The following is a 16,219-nucleotide window of genomic DNA, read 5'->3' on the forward strand; positions in this document are numbered from 1 at the left end:
GCCCGCCACTGAATTTTCCGGTTTTCCACACTGGCAGCCTCCTTAGCCCACTTTCACAGTACTTGGTAGGGGCGCGGAGGCTAGTACTAGGACGTCAGGCTGCTAGCTGCAGTGCTGCTGTGGCTGTTGCTGCTGCCCTTGCCGCTGCCGCACGCCTCAATCATCACCGCCAGAGCAGTCCCTTCTCTCCCTCTCTTCCTTCTTTTCTATCTTTAGCATCTTCTATACCCACACCACACCCTTCAATCGCATCGCACTCGCATGCAAACATACCCGCCCGATCCAATCCAGTCTAATCCCAATCCCAATCCGTATAGAGCAGAGCCTCAAGCGACTGCTCTGCCATTCATCTACGTCTCTAGCCGGCTACAAGCTTGTCGTGTGGTTGGATTGCCGCGGCGTCTTTGTGTATATCCTCCCCGCCCCGTCGCCGTTCCCGTCCCGCGACAAAGCCAATTCTCGTCTCATCGTCCGACCTGGGCCTACTGTCCTGGATCTGCGACAAAGTAACTCGACCACCTTCATTGTCCGCGAGTCAACCTTTGTCTCATCTTCCGGGTCTCATTCTTGGCCAGCCACCGGTATCCTTGACACGAAACTGTTTTGGCAGCGTGTCGTTAGCCGAAGGAAGTCATTGGGAATATACTCAGATGCAAATACCTTGAACAATCATGGGCCGCAGAAAAATCGAAATCAGAGCTATAAAGGATGATCGCAATCGTTCGGTGTATGTTATCCTGGGGCCGCACGGTTGTGCTGCGACTTGTTGAATGCTGACTGTGGACCTAGGACATTCCTCAAGCGAAAAGGCGGCCTCTTCAAGAAGGCTTACGAGCTGTCGGTCCTATGTTCTGTCGACGTCGCAGTGATCATTTTCGGCCACAACAAGAAGCTCTACGAGTTCTCTTCGGGAGATATCAATGAAACAATACGGCGATACCAATATGTGAGTTCTGCTGTTAGCCTATCTGCGGCGAATCTGCTGCTAACGTTAGTCCCAGTATGGACAACCTCACGAACACAAGGGGCCGGCCGACTTCAAGAACAAAGGTGGTGATGATGACGACGATGAGGACGAGGAGGAAGAACACCTTACCCAGGGCCGGGAAGAATCTCTCCCTCCTCAACAACACGCGGTGCCTCATATGCAGCCCCATAACTCGTTTGCGCATATTCAACCACCCATGGCTACCGCCTCACCTCCAATGCCTAATGGCATGTTTCAACCTCGACACGCCACTCCTCAGCCTCCGCATATGATATCTAGACCGGCATCTCAGAATATGATCCGTCGCAGTAGTTCCAATCTTATTCCCGTGCAACATCCTCACCCAACTCCCCCTCCGCCTCAAAACGGGTTTGCTTATGTACCAAATCCGTCCGTCTACAATCCCCAAGCGGCTCCTTCAGTGGCTCCTCAACCGTCGCCACAGCCTCCCTTTCAACAATATCCTCCTCAACCGCACCACCACCAACATGCGCAACATCAGCAACAACACCACCAACAGCAGCAGCAGCACCCTCATCCCACACCTCCTCCGCCGCCGCCGCAATCACATCAGCAAATGCAGCAAGCCCATCAACAGTACTTGCAGGAACAAAGACGGTCATCTCAACCTCCGCCAGTCGCACAACCCGGTCTTCAACCTCCACCCCAGCCGCAACCACGAGCTTCACCCCAACCTGATGCACAAAGTTTGCGGCCCCCAGAACAATCTAGTCCACCCCAACCTAAACACGGTCAGTCGAAATCCAGAAGCATCTTCACCCCAATAGATGAGGGGGGATCGGTGCTGGCACAGCATTTCTTTGGCGCACCAGATCCTCCAAGGACTTTCCCAAAGAAAGAAGTCGAGTCGCCGCCCGATATCAAGCCGCCACCGCGCAGTGTTACTGTGCCTTCTGTCCCCCGGCCAACCTCTCAACCCAGCAGACCCCAAACCGCTGTTCCCGAATTTGCTCCTCCACCGCGGACAGATACATCAGGGTCCAGGTCGGGAGGACGACCCAAACTAAACCTACAGATTCCCTCTGAGGCGGAGGACAACGAGTCAGCGGCAGGAGGGTCTCCTTCGCAATCGGCTGGACCATCAGCAAATCCAGCCAGGGCCAATGCCGACCATATCGTCCTACCACCGCCTTCACCTAGTGCGTCCGCGGTCATGTCGGCTGGTACAAGTGGACCTCCCAATCCCTTTGCTCGTCCTCCTCCTCCGACCTCGAACCAAAACCGCGATGCGTATAACGACAATCGCAACAACATTGAAACCCCGATATCCGCGTTGCCCAGTCGGTACATGAATAACGATCTGTTGCCCAGTCCGAGCAATTTCTTCAGCGAGTGGTACGAGTCCGGTAGAAACGGCGGTCTTAATTCGGCCGTTTTACCCAGCCCGCTTGTGTTTCCGACTCCACAGGATTCTAAGGGAATCGGGTTCGGTGGGCGTGATGGAGGGGGAAATGAAGCAAATGGCGAGAAACGAAAGGGAAGCGTGGATCTGTCAGAGAAAGAGGGAGACGCGAAGAAGGTCAAAACGTGATAGATTCCAATTCCACAATGTGATGAAAAAGTAACGGCCGTGAAAGCAGGACAACCCCTTATTTGACCTGAGATGAGAGTTTGTGTCGAGGCTGTTCCAGGAACTTGTGTTTTTGATTTTTGATTTGAAAAAGATATTTGCTGCATAGCGTGGGAGGCATGGGTTGGGTTTTTGGAGGTCGGATTGGTTTTGCAACGGATTTGACGAGGCTAATTTATATTTGGCCTTAATTTGACTCGTACATTTGGATTCATTCGTTCTCGGGATGGGATGCGATGGGCAGGGCACCGAAGTGAAGTAACCTGCCCAACACTGCCAGGTTGAGAGTAGGTGCGGCACCTCTCTCTCTCTCTCTCTCTCTCTCTGGATACGTTACGACTTTTCAAAAAGGTCATTTTGAAATCTGATTCTTCTTACTGCTGTCACACACTTTTCCAACCCCTATATACGTCTCAGACGCCTAGGCGACACTTGCGATGTCTGGTAATCTGTCTCTAGTAATCGCTCTCTGGGGGTCGGGACTAAGTTACGGTATATTGAATTGTTTCCATGCTCCTCATTAGCGTTGACTCCATCATACAGTGATTCCAATATTGCCCAGATAGTTCAGGAGGGAGAAGGCGAAGAAAGAAGCAAAGGAAAATTGTAACAATTACGAACAATTGAATAGAAGTTGCACATTAATGGCCTGCATAAAAGCTCGGGAAAGAAAAGCCCCCCGAACAGACAGACAGATAGATTCGAATCGCACCTATTTTGATCACTGTGCGTTGTTGTCATTGTCATCATCATGTTGCGAATCGAGACGACGCATGACTCGCACACCATGACGGATCGCCCGGGCGAGTTCGGTGCCTTGTTCCCAGATATCATTGTGTTGACCTTTGATCTCGAGAGTCTCAACGGATATCTTGTTGTCGTTGCCATCGTCGGTGACGGTATTGCCCCTAGGGGTAAATACCCTCTCCATAGCTTCGACTTGCGACCAGTCGACGAGGCCGTCGTCGTGCGAGTGGGCGAGAATCAGGGCTCGGCTTTGGGCTTGAGTTCGTCTTCCTTGTCGTCGATCTGTTTGCGGTCCATTTCCACTTCCTGCCTCGGATGGTAGTTTTGTTCCAGTTCCAGCGCCGCCGCCGGCCCAGAGTTCAGCATATTCATCAGCACTGTACCACGCAGGACTGGCAAGGGCAAAATCCTCGGAATTGGGAATCGCGTTCCTCGTCAATTCGATATACGAAGGGAATGTCTTGTGGAGGTATTCGAAATCGTAGATGCCCGAGACGCCGAGGACGGCTAGCGGAGGGTCGATGTCAGCAAAGCTGGACGAGGTAGACGCGGGGTGCTCGTCGCCACTGGAGTTGCTGCTTCTGTCGCTATCGCTGGTGCCATTGCTGCCCTTGTCGTCATTCTTCGATTCTGTGTTTCCCTTTTTCGCCTTTCCGAATCGGATTTTTCGTCGGCCTTTACTGCTCTTTCCACCCTGTGCAGGCGTGGCAGAAGCAGCTTTTGTCCCGCTGGTGAATGTCTTCCCTCTAGAAAGCGTACTCAACACAGCCATAGTGGCACCCACGCTGTGTCCGACAAGCAAGTAATTCTCCCCAAATCCATATTTCTGCTGTAAATGAGCGATTGCCTGGACCACGTCATGGATGTGGTCCGGCCAACGGGCGTCGCGGAGCTCATATTTTGGGGTTTTGGTTGGGTCCTGCGGTGCTTTTTGATGGTGCGGTGAGAGGCGGTAATTGATGGATGCGTAACCTGCAATGTAAGGCCTTATGTCTTCGTCGTCATGGCCGTCCTCGATATCACTATCGTGGCTGTCATGCAGCTCTCCGTATCTGTGTCTCGGATCCGAAAAAGGATTGGTAACGTGTTCTTGTCCGTCTTCGTCCTCATGGTGGCGCTGATGCTCGAATGGATTATGTATATGAGGAAGATGAAGATGATGGTGGTCAGAAGAATACACCAATTGCGACAGGGCAGGATAGAACGATGCCGAGGTTACGCTCGGGTCGCGGAAATATCCTCCATGGATGTACACAACCCAGTACTTTTGCTTGGGGGCGTTTGAATGTCTTCGGCCGTGGTGGCTCGTGTCGGCTTCCGGAATGTAAATCTCGTACGATTGCAGTATGTTGTCCATAGCATATTGATGACGGGTGATGTTGCGATGTAAAGGGTCCGGAATATCTGGAGATGGTGTCTCTCGTTGACCGTTTGAGTTCCGCGGTTGCGGTGGAGACGGCGGCCCTCCTGCAGACGTGTGGGCAGGAAAACTGTGAGCGGCGGTGCTGGGATGTCCCGCTCGCGTTTGATGGTGTGCGGTATGTTGCGCTTTGAACTGTGACGGTGTGTGGTGGTGCTCCCGTTGCTGAGGCTCTTTCGTCGCGGGCGACAAATAAGCGGCGCCCGAGTGCCTTTGCTCGCTGGCTTGGACGGCTTTAAGTAGAATTGAACAGATTAGATTGTGGTCAATGGAGTAAGATGTAATGTTTTGAGAAATGGATGAATAGGGGGATATTTTATACACGAGTGAACAGAGGAGAGACTTGTGCCAGGCTGACCCAAGAACACATGTTAATATGGTACCCAGCGCCTGTACCTGTCCCAGTCCGTGGAATATTGACGCTGGTACCGAGCGAAGATCATGATAAAGCAACATTAACGCCCAGCTCATAATAGATGACTTACCCTGGTCCTGGAGATACCTGATGAATTTCCTCATCTTGAGTTCCTTTCTTTCCTTCTAGCACTGTAAAGCAGGGCTTGAAATGTACTGGCCGGCGACACCTATGCTGTGGTCTGTGATGGTGAAGGCCCAGTAGGCCTCGACGCTCCGGACGCGGGTTCTGTAGCTTTCGTCCTGCGCTGCGAAACACGGTTGATTCGTCTCCGTCCGCTTTGAGGCTGATATTGCTTTGTGCTTCCCAGCCTTAGCCTGCCTACCCTCTTCTCTCTTGAAGAGCCCCCAGTGATTCGATGTCACCAAGTTGCCAGGCGTATTAACTCTGTTGTGTTGGCTGCGATTGAAGCCTTGTGTCACTGGTGTAGAGTCTGAGCAGTAATCCGCAGAGGAGAGTGTTGATTCCAGAGACTTATATAATACTCGGTCCCAAAGTTTCCTCAATGACTCCGGATCAGCGGCTTTTGGATGCCAACGATGGTGGCCAACTGTTCGCCCAACTCGGAAGTGATTGGATCACCTGCTTGATCGACTGTTTGACTGAATGGTTCGCATAAGAAACGACAGCAACAGCGATCGCGAACGCAAGCTACAGATAGGTATGAAGCGGAAAGAGTGGCAATGGCGGGAGATGGACCATGCGTGGATATGGTCGGAGTGTATCATGACAGGGCTCTCAGGCTGATATGAAGGTCATATGTCAGCTTCCACCCCCTGCAGGATATACCTGTTTTCGGCTTTCTTGAGAAAAGTGATTAGTAAAGGGGAATGGACCATCAGCCACGGCGTGGGTCAAGCATGATTTATCAAGTCTGGTGTCTGAGCGGAACTCAGTCATCTTCAAGGTGATCCCTCTCTGCTCCTAGGAGATGCTTTGGATCACCGGTCGAAGTTGAAGCAAACCCCCGTGCCGGAGTCGTGTTGCCGAGTAAATGCCGCAGCTGATACGAGGACAATCTGTGCAATGGGAGGCGGCTCCCCAACAGGGTGTAATCCATGACACATTTGTTGTTGAAATGATAGGACGACGACTGCTTGCCTGTGCGAGCTGCAAAAAGTCTCCGGTCGAGTGCCATGGGCTGAAGAAATCATCAGCTGTCGATCGCTTTTCTTTCCATCCTTTGTTCGCCCTTCCACCGGCCTCGACTCAATACAGAAGGCGTGGCCGAGAAAATCCCTTGAAAGGCTCCGGGGTCATCTCCACAGAATATCGTGCTGCATGACCAACCCCGTTTCTATCGTACTCCATTGCTCTGCTATTCGCTGGAAGCTCCTGGTCATGCTCCTGCAGCATGCTCGATGTTTGATGCGAACCGTCCCAGAGACGGCGATCTGGCTGAGTTGTCGTCCAGACTTGGGGCTGATCCCATACTTTCTCCGGATCTACTGCTATTTGCTCGAGGCTCGTGTCGTCCATGTTCCACACTTCCGGAGATCCGGCGTCATCAACGGCCATCTGCAGCAACTGCGCATCGAATGCATCCAGTTCGTCAGGCGCAGTGGGTGAGTCAGCAATAACGTTAGAGGCCACGTTGAACTTGTCAATTAACGTCGGTACGCTGTGCCATGGCAGAGAAGATTGGTGGTGGAACGGTGTATCAAGAATGGGATCCCGTCCATCATCGTTGCACGAACCCTTATCACTGATCATTTCTTGACCATTTTCTTGCCCGACTTGCCGTATACATGTGGGCCCTCTAGTAATGTCTCCGAGATACTGCTTAGCGTCTTCTGCCGGGGACGGGCAAAAGTCAGCCAAAGTATGCACACGAGATGTTCGCAGGTGTGTCTCTGTCGGCTTCTTGTCTTGCTTTTGTGGCCGACCATTGTCATGTCCCACGGGGTCTTCCCCTGATCGATCTTCAATATTGATCGGGGATTGGAGTTGGGCCCTCCTTCCCGCATCATCACTGGCCTTGACTTCGGTATCCTGGCGGCTCGATACTGGGTACAAGTTTCGCATGCCTGGCTCATGTGCTACCCCTTCGCTTGACGCAGGGTCTTGCTTTTTGTATGGAAGATTTGAGTCTTGGTACGATTGTCTTCCTGACGCCATTTTCTTCAATTCATCCAAAGAGTACCGCTTCTTCTCTTTGTGTGAAAAAGCCTCGACACCTCCTAGCAGCGCTTCTGTGGTCAGATCTTGCAAGAATTGCTCCTTGGCTATGCTGGAACTGGGAAGTTGGGGAGAATCATTCTGTCCATGCTCCTTTCTCATGGGGGTGAAGATATTAGGCTCTGCTGGGCGGCCCAACAACCACTCTTGCTGGCCCCTTGATCGAGCCAGGTGTCGCGGAGGAGACATGGACCAAGAGATGTAGGTGCCGTTGGTCGTCCTGCTTGAGGTGAGAGTATCTTCGTAGGAAGGTTGTCGGTAATGCTGGACCTTGGATAGCCTACTGTCGGGTCGCCAGTGCTGGTTATGGGACTCTCGCGAATGTTGTCCAGGAAAACGAGCTTCTGCGGCGGAAGACACACTGCTTGTATGCTGATGGTGTCTCCAGGCCTGGGATTGGTCTCCAGCCTCGTACAAGATCGGCTGAGAGAAGAACTCAGCTCTCCCGTCATTTGGGGCACGGTGAGTCCACTTCCTGGTATTTTCTATGTGTTTTGGAGTTTGTGCAGTCCCACGAACTCGCTTTTCAAGAAAGGACATGTTTGAAAACGTCAGATCGGGAACTCCTTCGCGAGGGAAAGAAGTCGAACTCCTTCCCTTGGCAAACAGTCCAGGTCCGGTATGAGGCCTCAAGGTCAGTCTCTTGGTGTCAACATTGGGCGCTTGAAACTTTTCCTTTACTGGTATGCTGCCCTTCCCTGCTCCTCGTCGCTCGGGTCGCTTCTGTTCTTTTGTATCTGCTTTAAACTCGTACCTCTCCGGCTTCGTCTTGTGGCGTGGTCTTCGAGCATATTTTCCGCTTGTATCGTTGACATTGCTTTCTGGGTTTACCTCACTTCCCTCCAGGTGGGTGCTCATGCAGTGTCGGCTCTGTACATTCTCGTCCCGGCGTCGCTGATCATGCTTTCTCTTTCGAGTATTGTGACCATTGTCGTCTTCCCCGGGGGTGTGTTCACGTTGCCTCTTATTTCTCCGCCTCGAACGTTCGTCATCTTTCCCGTCGAGACATTGGCCAGAGCGAGAAGAAACAACTGGATCTGCAGCTGCGTGTTCTGTTTTCAGAATGGTTAGAGCTGAAGATCTCTCCAGGGCGCGCATACTTGCTTCTTGACGGCCTGACGGCCTCATCCTGGTAGTCATTATTCCTAGCCATTTCCTCAGTGCTGACTCGTGCGCTCAAAAGCGACGGACCTACCATTGGGAAGATCTTTTTCTCGGACCTCGAGAGGTGTTCGAACGATCTCTGCCTACGGCATCTTTATCGTTATCGGATGGCTGTTCTCGAAGAGTGGACAGCCATCTGGTCACACGCTCGTCGTCTCCAAACCCGGTTCCATCGTCCATTAGGTGCTTCCACTGGGACAGACGCATTCACGTCGGTTTGGAGAGACGGAGGGGCACTAACAGAGATACATGCAGTGTCGGGAGATGCCACTACCAAAGGGTCGAGTATGCGCAGTATTATAATAAACACAACTACCTTCACGGGCAGGCACGACAGGCTTTCAGCACAAATTTTTCGCGTTGGCTACGAGTGTGTGCAGTGTGTGCACGGCGCCGGTCAGCTTGCCATGTGCCTGATCATTTTCATGTTCAGATTGTATTCTTGTCCCCAGCTGGCTCTAAAGACCTGATCTTAGGGCGGAAGATCGCACGTTGCAGTAATGCGGATTGGATTGGCAATTTACAGGGATGAATGCAAGACATTCGGCAAGATCACCCCGCATGCTAGAACACCCGATCAAGCATTGCGTGTGAAAGCCCACCGCGCCCTTCTCCTGTAACTGCTGATTGAGTCCAGTCATTGAGCGTCATGAAAGTGACCGGCAATCCATGTCTAGCTGGAGTGAGGCTTACCATGGAACACACCTCCGAGATACACGCTTTGCGTGTCAAAGCGTGGGTTACTGTCCTTGCACGGAGAGACAGTCTCTCACGGTGGTTAGAAGGCCACGTGGAGCATTGAGAGGTCAAACAAGAGCTCCGCAGCAAGCGTTGACCAAGCGGCCGAGACGAGGGGAACAGTTCTGGCTTCATAGCAAGGTGGCTAAAGTTCACTTTGTCCAACTCCTAAGTAACAACGGAGTCAGATGACCGCGGCAGAGCACGTTGTAGGTAGTAGTGGGAGCGGCTTTTCGGAGGTGATGGACGACGGCGAGGAGATTAGCTGAGGAGGCACAAAGAAGTGGCTGCGACGGTGCATAATAGCGACAGAGGCAGTGGATCGACGAGTCGATCAGGGAGGTAACAAGGTCGGTGGTGATGCTAGGCGAAAGGCCACGCACAGGTCTGGAAGGAGTATTGATAGGCTGCGGATCGATCTCGAGCCAGACGAAATGGATGAGGAACCCGCCCCTGGACCGTTCGTCGTAGCGGAGAGGGCACCTACAGTAACATGAGATATGGGGAGGAGGAGGAGCAGTAATAAAGATGTGACCGTGTAAAGCCTGAGTAGTAGGACTACTACCTAAGGTACTAGTGGTACTCAGCTATGTATACTACTAGTAGTACATAGGTGTGGACACTTGTCCAGCCGAAATGGCAGTGCGGTGGGAGTCAAGTTGAAGTTGTAGAACGTGGACTGCGCTGCGTCTTTCGCCATCCGCAGGCAAGAAATACAACGTCGTAGTAGTAGCAGTTCGACTCGAACAGTTCCCCCGACAGCCACCAACTGCACACGCGTGGTTACAGTACAATGTACAGACCTGTGCTCTTCCACACCGTGACTTGCAGTACATCACAGTTTAGTGCCGGCTTCTGCTCTGTATCTGGACGCTTTGAATGCGCAGCTGCTGCAACCGGGGCACTAAGCAGACGTCTAACTCTATCCATTTGCAGTTCGCAGCCAACCATCTTTCAACCTTCACCACCACCAGCATTTCTTCCCACCACCATCACCGCCATTACACCATCACGAACCCTCCTCTCCATCCTGCTCCTGTACCGTCGACGACCTTTTCTGCTCGGCCGCTCCTCGATCTCCAATCCTATCGGTTCCCTCGACATCAGCATATCCTCCTCCTTCACGTCAAACTTGGCGTGGATACTTTCCCTTTTTCATTTGGTCAAGGAATCCGACTTTCCAGAGTTTATTGTCCGAACTGCTCTCAATATCCATCTCGTCAAGATGCTCATCTGACTCATGTTCCGAATATGGGTCAACCCTCCCAAGCGGGGCGTGCCTCTGCCCGTAGCTGTGCCAGTAAAAGTGCCTGAGATCACCCTAGTCTCCAGTACCCTTATGCTAGAGCCTCAATCGATGAAGGATACCTCTCACGGTCGATTTTATTTGCTGTGTTCGATTGAGGAGCAAGCCCGGTGAACTCTGTCCTGAGCGTTCAACTATGCGGCTCATGGAGAACATCTCCCGGTTGGCAGATTCTGTCAGCCGGCACCCGGATGTCCTTCTGGACCCTTTTTCCTGCTGACCTTTGCTCTCAGCCGACGTTGCTTCGCGAGTCAGGCTGTAGTAGTAGTGATGTCTCATCGAACACTACTGCGTGTACTCCGTAACAGCAGGCATGGCTGTATGTGTCAGTTCTCGCCGACGCTCTGTGTCAACCTGTTGTTCGCGCGCTTCTGGAGATGTTCCCCGAATACTGGATGTGACAGCTGCTTGTGCCCAATCCTGAACCTGACGTGCCCGGGACCGGATTGCGGAGCACAAGCAGGTGCTGTATCCGGACCGAATTGTCGCGCCCACCGGTTCTTATCTGGGACTGCGTTGCGGCTCGGCCCACACATTTCTTCACGGATACCCTGACTGGCATTGCCTCCAGCTTGCCCGCATTCACGACTCGGACACGTTGACACCATCCGGTCTCATCGACCAAACCCCCACTGACATCACAAGACCACGAGCGCTCACGCTTGCAGGGACAGTAGTCGCAATAGGCCTTGTTTCTTGAGCCTCCGGTAGGATAGACCGAAGGAAATATCGTCTTGCGGCTGCCTGACTGGACATTTCCAACGCAGTTAATGCCATCCAAATCGTTACAGATGACTCGTTCGCTTGTCCCATAGTATCCTGACTCGACCTTTGGCATTGCGCAAAGTTGCACAAGATTTGATCTGCGCTTGTATGCTTTGGGCCGCACCTGTTGCCTTGATACTGGTCCTGCACGTGGAAGCGGTGATTCTCCTAGGAACTTGATCTTGAGTTCCTGCCTGACTTGCTGCACCCATCTGCTTCTCTTTTCATGCCATTGTCACAACAGACACCTGAGCGCAAAAGTAAGCCGGCGTCAATGCCTCTTCGCTGATCGGCTTGTCATCTTTGTGACCTAAAAGATAGATTGGATGATCTCTCTGTTGCGCTCGGCCAATAGAATTTGTATCGCCATCGCCGCCGGACTATTGCTTTTCAAGGGCTCCCTCAACACTGAGCGGTGAATCTGGAGATCAGAACTGCTCTCGTGGTCTAATTCTGGGGAAGGAAAACGCTTTGGCAAAGACATCTCTGCTCTGACACTCCGGAACACACCATGGCAAAGCTCTTTATCGGGTAGGCGACCTCCCTTACGATTGCAAATGCAGGATATTCACCTAGACTCAACAGAGGCCTCGCCTGGCATACCACAGATGAGACGCTATACGAAGGTTTCAGCCAATTTGGCAATATCGAGGAAGCGGTAGAGCTCCCTGTACCCATTAAGTGGAAACATTGCTCATCATATGCAGGTCGTGGTCAAAGATCGTGATACCAACCGCAGCCGCGGCTTCGGGTTCGTGCGCTTTGCCACCAAGGCCGAGGCGGACGAGGCCATGCAACGGATGAACAACACGCAGTGAGAAGATTGCCACAATGACTGCGCTGACTACGTATTGACGGCTGTTCTCATAGGTTCGACGGTCGCTTGATTCGAGTTGATCATGCACAAGACAGCAGACCCGGCGGTGGCGGCAGAGGAGGTAGTTTCGCTGGAAGAGGTGGATATCCCGTGTCAATGGGGACGCAAGGCGCGTACGCACAGCCTGGATCTCAACCACGGGATCTGAACACCGGGGGATACGGCCGCGGCGGCCCATATGCGTCTTCCTGGGGTCAATACAATCCACAATATCAACAACAGGGAGGAGCGTCCGGAGGACAACAAGGGGCACCGCAAGGGGGCCAGTATGGCCAAAACCAGCCTCCAGGAGGCAACGACCCCTACGGGTCACAAGGACCATATCGCCGATAGGTCGAGGATGATGTGTAAGACACGCTGATTGTGCAATGATACCCATCAAGTTTGTCCATCGCCAGGGAAAATCGGTAATCGGCAGGTGGTAATGTGCAAGCCCAGTCAGGGAACAATTGAGAGGCGAGCTCGAAAATTTGTCAGACCAGATTGATGCCATCGACAATCATTGTTCTTTTTCAACCTCTTCCTGCTCTTCGGTGCTGTTCACAATTTTCAAAGCGTGCTCAGGGGTAGGCATGGACGAAGCTCGAACCGGCGGAGGCAGTGCGCGAACACGGCGAGCCAGATCAGTAACATGTTCGTCGCCACTGTCCGAACTCAGCTCATTCAAGGCCTGTTCAAGATGCAGAAGGTAATCCCTGTTCTCCCCACTCGGACCAATACTCGCATTGATGGTCTCGGCGATCTCCTGAGGTGGAAGCGCCCCAAGAAATTGTGGGTTGTCCGGCATTCCGATGTACACAAGACATTGTAGGTCGGGAAGTGAAGGATCCGCCGGGTGGAAAGGGGTGTATTGAATACTGTATCCGTTTCTGATCAAAGTCAGTACTCCCATCAAGAGGCTCGAGGTGGCACTCCCACATTTCGCGGAGATCGAGGTACTCTTTCACCTCTTTGACTTTGGATGGCACAATATGGTAAGCAACACCCCAGACGCGGTCTCCCTCAGTATCACGTTGCTATTCACGGTCAGCAAGAGCGCCTAAGCAGTGGCATCATCGAGGACTTGAAGCCCGGGGGTGTCGTACAGGATCATCGAGCGTTTCCCAGAAAGACCTTTGAATCAACGTGACAACTCTTCCGGGAGCTTCAGGAGTTCCACGATGGTCCTCGCTAATTATGTTCAACAATAACTCCGCGTGCCATTACAATCAATGACATACCTTGCCTGAGAAATCGAGTGTCAGTGCCGACTTGATATCTCACAATCGTCATAGATATCCTACCTGCCAGAACCGACGAACATAGCCTCGAATGTAGCCCGGAATGCGTTGATCTTTTTTGACAGGACATCAGCTGACTGACTATCAACCTAGCAACCAAATCTCTGTGCCGTACCGTAATGTGGCGGAGGCTTCCATATCAAACTCCTGCATCCAAGTTTGTCAATCCTCGAACGAGCGCCGGAGTTTGACTTGTTCGCAGAGAGAAACCCACCCATAGCCAAATAACCAAAAGTCTTCATTTTCAACGGAACCCATAATTTTCGGTCAGAGATGAAACTCTGACAACCTTAGTACACGTTAGATCTGATGCAAGGGGACCAGGTGCTGGATCTACGATAGAATTGAGAAACGAGGAGGTTGGGAGGAAACAATTAGATTGCGATCTTTCGCAAAATGGATGATGTATGAGCTGTACTACAACTACCTACAGACGTGGCCAAATTATCTGAAAGCGTAGCCACTAGTTCAAGCTGTTTAGGTGGTACCTGGGTACTCGAAGGTGCCGCGACCAACCACAGGCACCTGACAGGTACCTAAGTTTGAGATAGAGCCGGCCGGCTGCTCGGAATCTGCAATGGAGACTTCCGGGCCTTGACGAGCCTCCCAGGCCCAGGAACGGCGGGACGCTTTGATCGAGATTGGCAGAGCTCTGAACTTGAAATGCTTAGGACTTCCATGGGTTCAATGACCAGTGTGTACATCTAGAGTCATGATCATCATCATCGTATAGAGCTTGGAAGTCATTTTACAGCAACCTGGAACCAAACCAATGCCCAATAGTCACTATCTCGCGATCTTAGGTACATGTACTATTTCAACTGTGCCTTGTCCAACAGAACGCCGCAGCATTGTGTCACAAGGTAGGTAGAGAACCGGGCGATGGATACCGATTCAGTCGTATGCATTGCCAGCAGAAATCGATGATTATGATGAGGGTACTCTACCTAGGTAGGTATTATCCATCTCGATCCCAGTATGAAGGACGGAAATAGAGCATGGATCTCTGCAAGATAGCAAGCAGCTACCGGTCGATGTAGGCTATGTTGATAAGCACGGCTTCGTCACGCAGTGGCTGTCAGATGAATCCAGCTGGGTCAGGTTGTTTGTCAGCCTGATGACAGTGAGTCAGTTGAACTCATGACCGTGGCTTGTTACTCAACGCTGTAAGTGATCATCAACAGTGATGGAGGCCGCGGGCAGCGCAGCCTCACTGGCAACGTACATGTACAGCCCATCGCATTGTTTTAATCGATAGCACCTACCTAAATTATTAGCGCTGTACCTGCAGGTGGTACTTTGGTACTGTAGCAGTAGTAGCGCAAGTTCCAACCGGCCGGCCTGCCCTGCTAAACCCTTCCGGGCGTGTTTGACGCCATTATTGTTGTGATCTGTTCGCCTGTGCAAATCACACTGTCACTGGCACCCGCGGGCTTGTGTCGGACTGCGCCCGCCCTGCGCCTGCGCCGGAACTTGAACTGCCACTATACACGGTGCACAGTGCGACGCCCTCGAATAGTTCCTATGAAGACCGATTGAAGAGATATCATATACCATCCTCTGAGTTGTCCAAGCTAAGAAATGGCCTGAACCTCGTTCGCCGGAAGAATTCCTGCCTCATCTATAGGCACCTACCATCAGCACTGTCCAGTTGTCAATTGACGCGACCACGGCTACGGCCACCACCAAATGGCCTACAACAAAGCATTCAATCCTGATGCATTGCCTGCGTAAGCCTGACCTTGCGCACACGATTCCCGCGCAAAAGACTGTCTGCTAACGTACCATGTCCGAACCCACAGTCATGCAGAGCCAGAGCAGGCTGCTCAAGCCCTCAGTCAACTGCAAGGAAATCGCAGACCCTCTCCCAACAGCCGGTATCCAAATCCACAGCCGCTGAGTCCGCATGACCCTCGATCTTCAACACCAGGCGCGCGACGAACCTCACCAGCAGGCATACCAGCCCAAAATCCAGGTCGGCCCTCGCCCGTTCAAACACACCTTCCGCATCGACCCCCGAGCAATCAACCATATGGCGATAACCAGCCTGGTCGCCTCCATTCTCCTTCATCGCAAATGAACCACGGTTACCCACCTGGACCTCGCCCTCAAACAGACCCTTCGAACTTCCGCAGACCATCCAATGAAGCACATCAATATCCGGCGCGTACACCGGCGCCGCCTGATCCAGACTCTGTCGATCTCCTCCCTCTCTTTCGAGCGGCGAACGTGTCTGGCACAGGATCGCTTACCACGGCAGAATTAGGGTCTGCCTTGGTCAATGCCGATTTCACACCATTTCACAGCTTGACCATATCGTCTCTGATGCGCATGTTCACTACCTCACCCCCTAATCAGCCTCAGGGTCTCACCATCACTTTCACGGAATTCGAAAGCCTCTGGCGGTTTCTCGCCGCGTGGCGCACGCTATTCGAACGTTTCGACGAAGACAGGAGCGGCCGCATTTCTTTAGGGGAGTTTTCAAAGGCTCTGACGGCTTTTGGCTACCGATTATCGCAACCTTTTGTCGGCGTGTTATACAGCACCTTCAACGACCGGAGTCCGGTTTCGAAGCAGGGGATGAGCTTCGATCTATTTGTACAGGCTTGTATCAGTTTGAGGAGGATGACAGATGTGTTTAAGAAATACGACGACGACCGGGACGGATATGTGACCTTGAGTTTTGAGGAATTCCTCACGGAAATTCTTCGGTTACGCGACTGACCAGCCTTGACAGAAGATGCTAACCT

The 16,219-nt window shown here is 52.3% G+C and overlaps 6 protein-coding genes across 6 annotated transcripts; 3 read left to right on the forward strand and 3 right to left on the reverse strand.

The window, feature by feature from the left end:
• Positions 1–671: 671 nt before the first annotated feature.
• Positions 672–2,540, forward strand: HMPREF1120_02025 (MADS-box transcription factor; the record flags this gene model as incomplete). Its single annotated transcript, XM_009156057.1, has 3 exons — positions 672–727; positions 790–946; positions 1,002–2,540. The coding sequence occupies 3 exons, from the start codon at positions 672–674 to the stop codon at positions 2,538–2,540; spliced, it is 1,752 nt and encodes a 583-aa protein (XP_009154305.1).
• Positions 2,541–3,300: 760 nt separating this feature from the next.
• On the reverse strand, positions 3,301–5,265 carry HMPREF1120_02026 (uncharacterized protein; the record flags this gene model as incomplete). The annotated part of the gene is made up of 2 exons (XM_009156058.1): positions 3,301–4,979; positions 5,232–5,265. The coding sequence occupies 2 exons, from the start codon at positions 5,263–5,265 to the stop codon at positions 3,301–3,303; spliced, it is 1,713 nt and encodes a 570-aa protein (XP_009154306.1).
• A 1,105-nt stretch (positions 5,266–6,370) lies between these two features.
• HMPREF1120_02027 (uncharacterized protein) lies at positions 6,371–8,710 on the reverse strand (the record flags this gene model as incomplete). The annotated part of the gene is made up of 3 exons (XM_009156059.1): positions 6,371–8,391; positions 8,444–8,484; positions 8,535–8,710. 3 exons carry the CDS (start codon positions 8,708–8,710, stop codon positions 6,371–6,373), a joined length of 2,238 nt encoding a protein of 745 aa, XP_009154307.1.
• A 3,113-nt stretch (positions 8,711–11,823) lies between these two features.
• Positions 11,824–12,522, forward strand: HMPREF1120_02028 (nucleolin; the record flags this gene model as incomplete). The annotated part of the gene is made up of 4 exons (XM_009156060.1): positions 11,824–11,843; positions 11,898–11,970; positions 12,020–12,126; positions 12,183–12,522. The coding sequence occupies 4 exons, from the start codon at positions 11,824–11,826 to the stop codon at positions 12,520–12,522; spliced, it is 540 nt and encodes a 179-aa protein (XP_009154308.1).
• A 166-nt stretch (positions 12,523–12,688) lies between these two features.
• HMPREF1120_02029 (cation transporter ChaC) lies at positions 12,689–13,711 on the reverse strand (the record flags this gene model as incomplete). Its single annotated transcript, XM_009156061.1, has 6 exons — positions 12,689–13,058; positions 13,108–13,205; positions 13,275–13,359; positions 13,410–13,414; positions 13,473–13,522; positions 13,585–13,711. The coding sequence occupies 6 exons, from the start codon at positions 13,709–13,711 to the stop codon at positions 12,689–12,691; spliced, it is 735 nt and encodes a 244-aa protein (XP_009154309.1).
• Positions 13,712–15,158: 1,447 nt separating this feature from the next.
• HMPREF1120_02030 (uncharacterized protein) lies at positions 15,159–16,193 on the forward strand (the record flags this gene model as incomplete). The annotated part of the gene is made up of 2 exons (XM_009156062.1): positions 15,159–15,199; positions 15,272–16,193. 2 exons carry the CDS (start codon positions 15,159–15,161, stop codon positions 16,191–16,193), a joined length of 963 nt encoding a protein of 320 aa, XP_009154310.1.
• Between the last annotated feature and the right edge of the window lie 26 nt (positions 16,194–16,219).

Source organism: Exophiala dermatitidis (assembly GCF_000230625.1).
Source record: "Exophiala dermatitidis NIH/UT8656 unplaced genomic scaffold supercont1.2, whole genome shotgun sequence".
In the NCBI taxonomy this organism is placed as follows: Eukaryota; Fungi; Ascomycota; class Eurotiomycetes; order Chaetothyriales; family Herpotrichiellaceae; genus Exophiala; species Exophiala dermatitidis.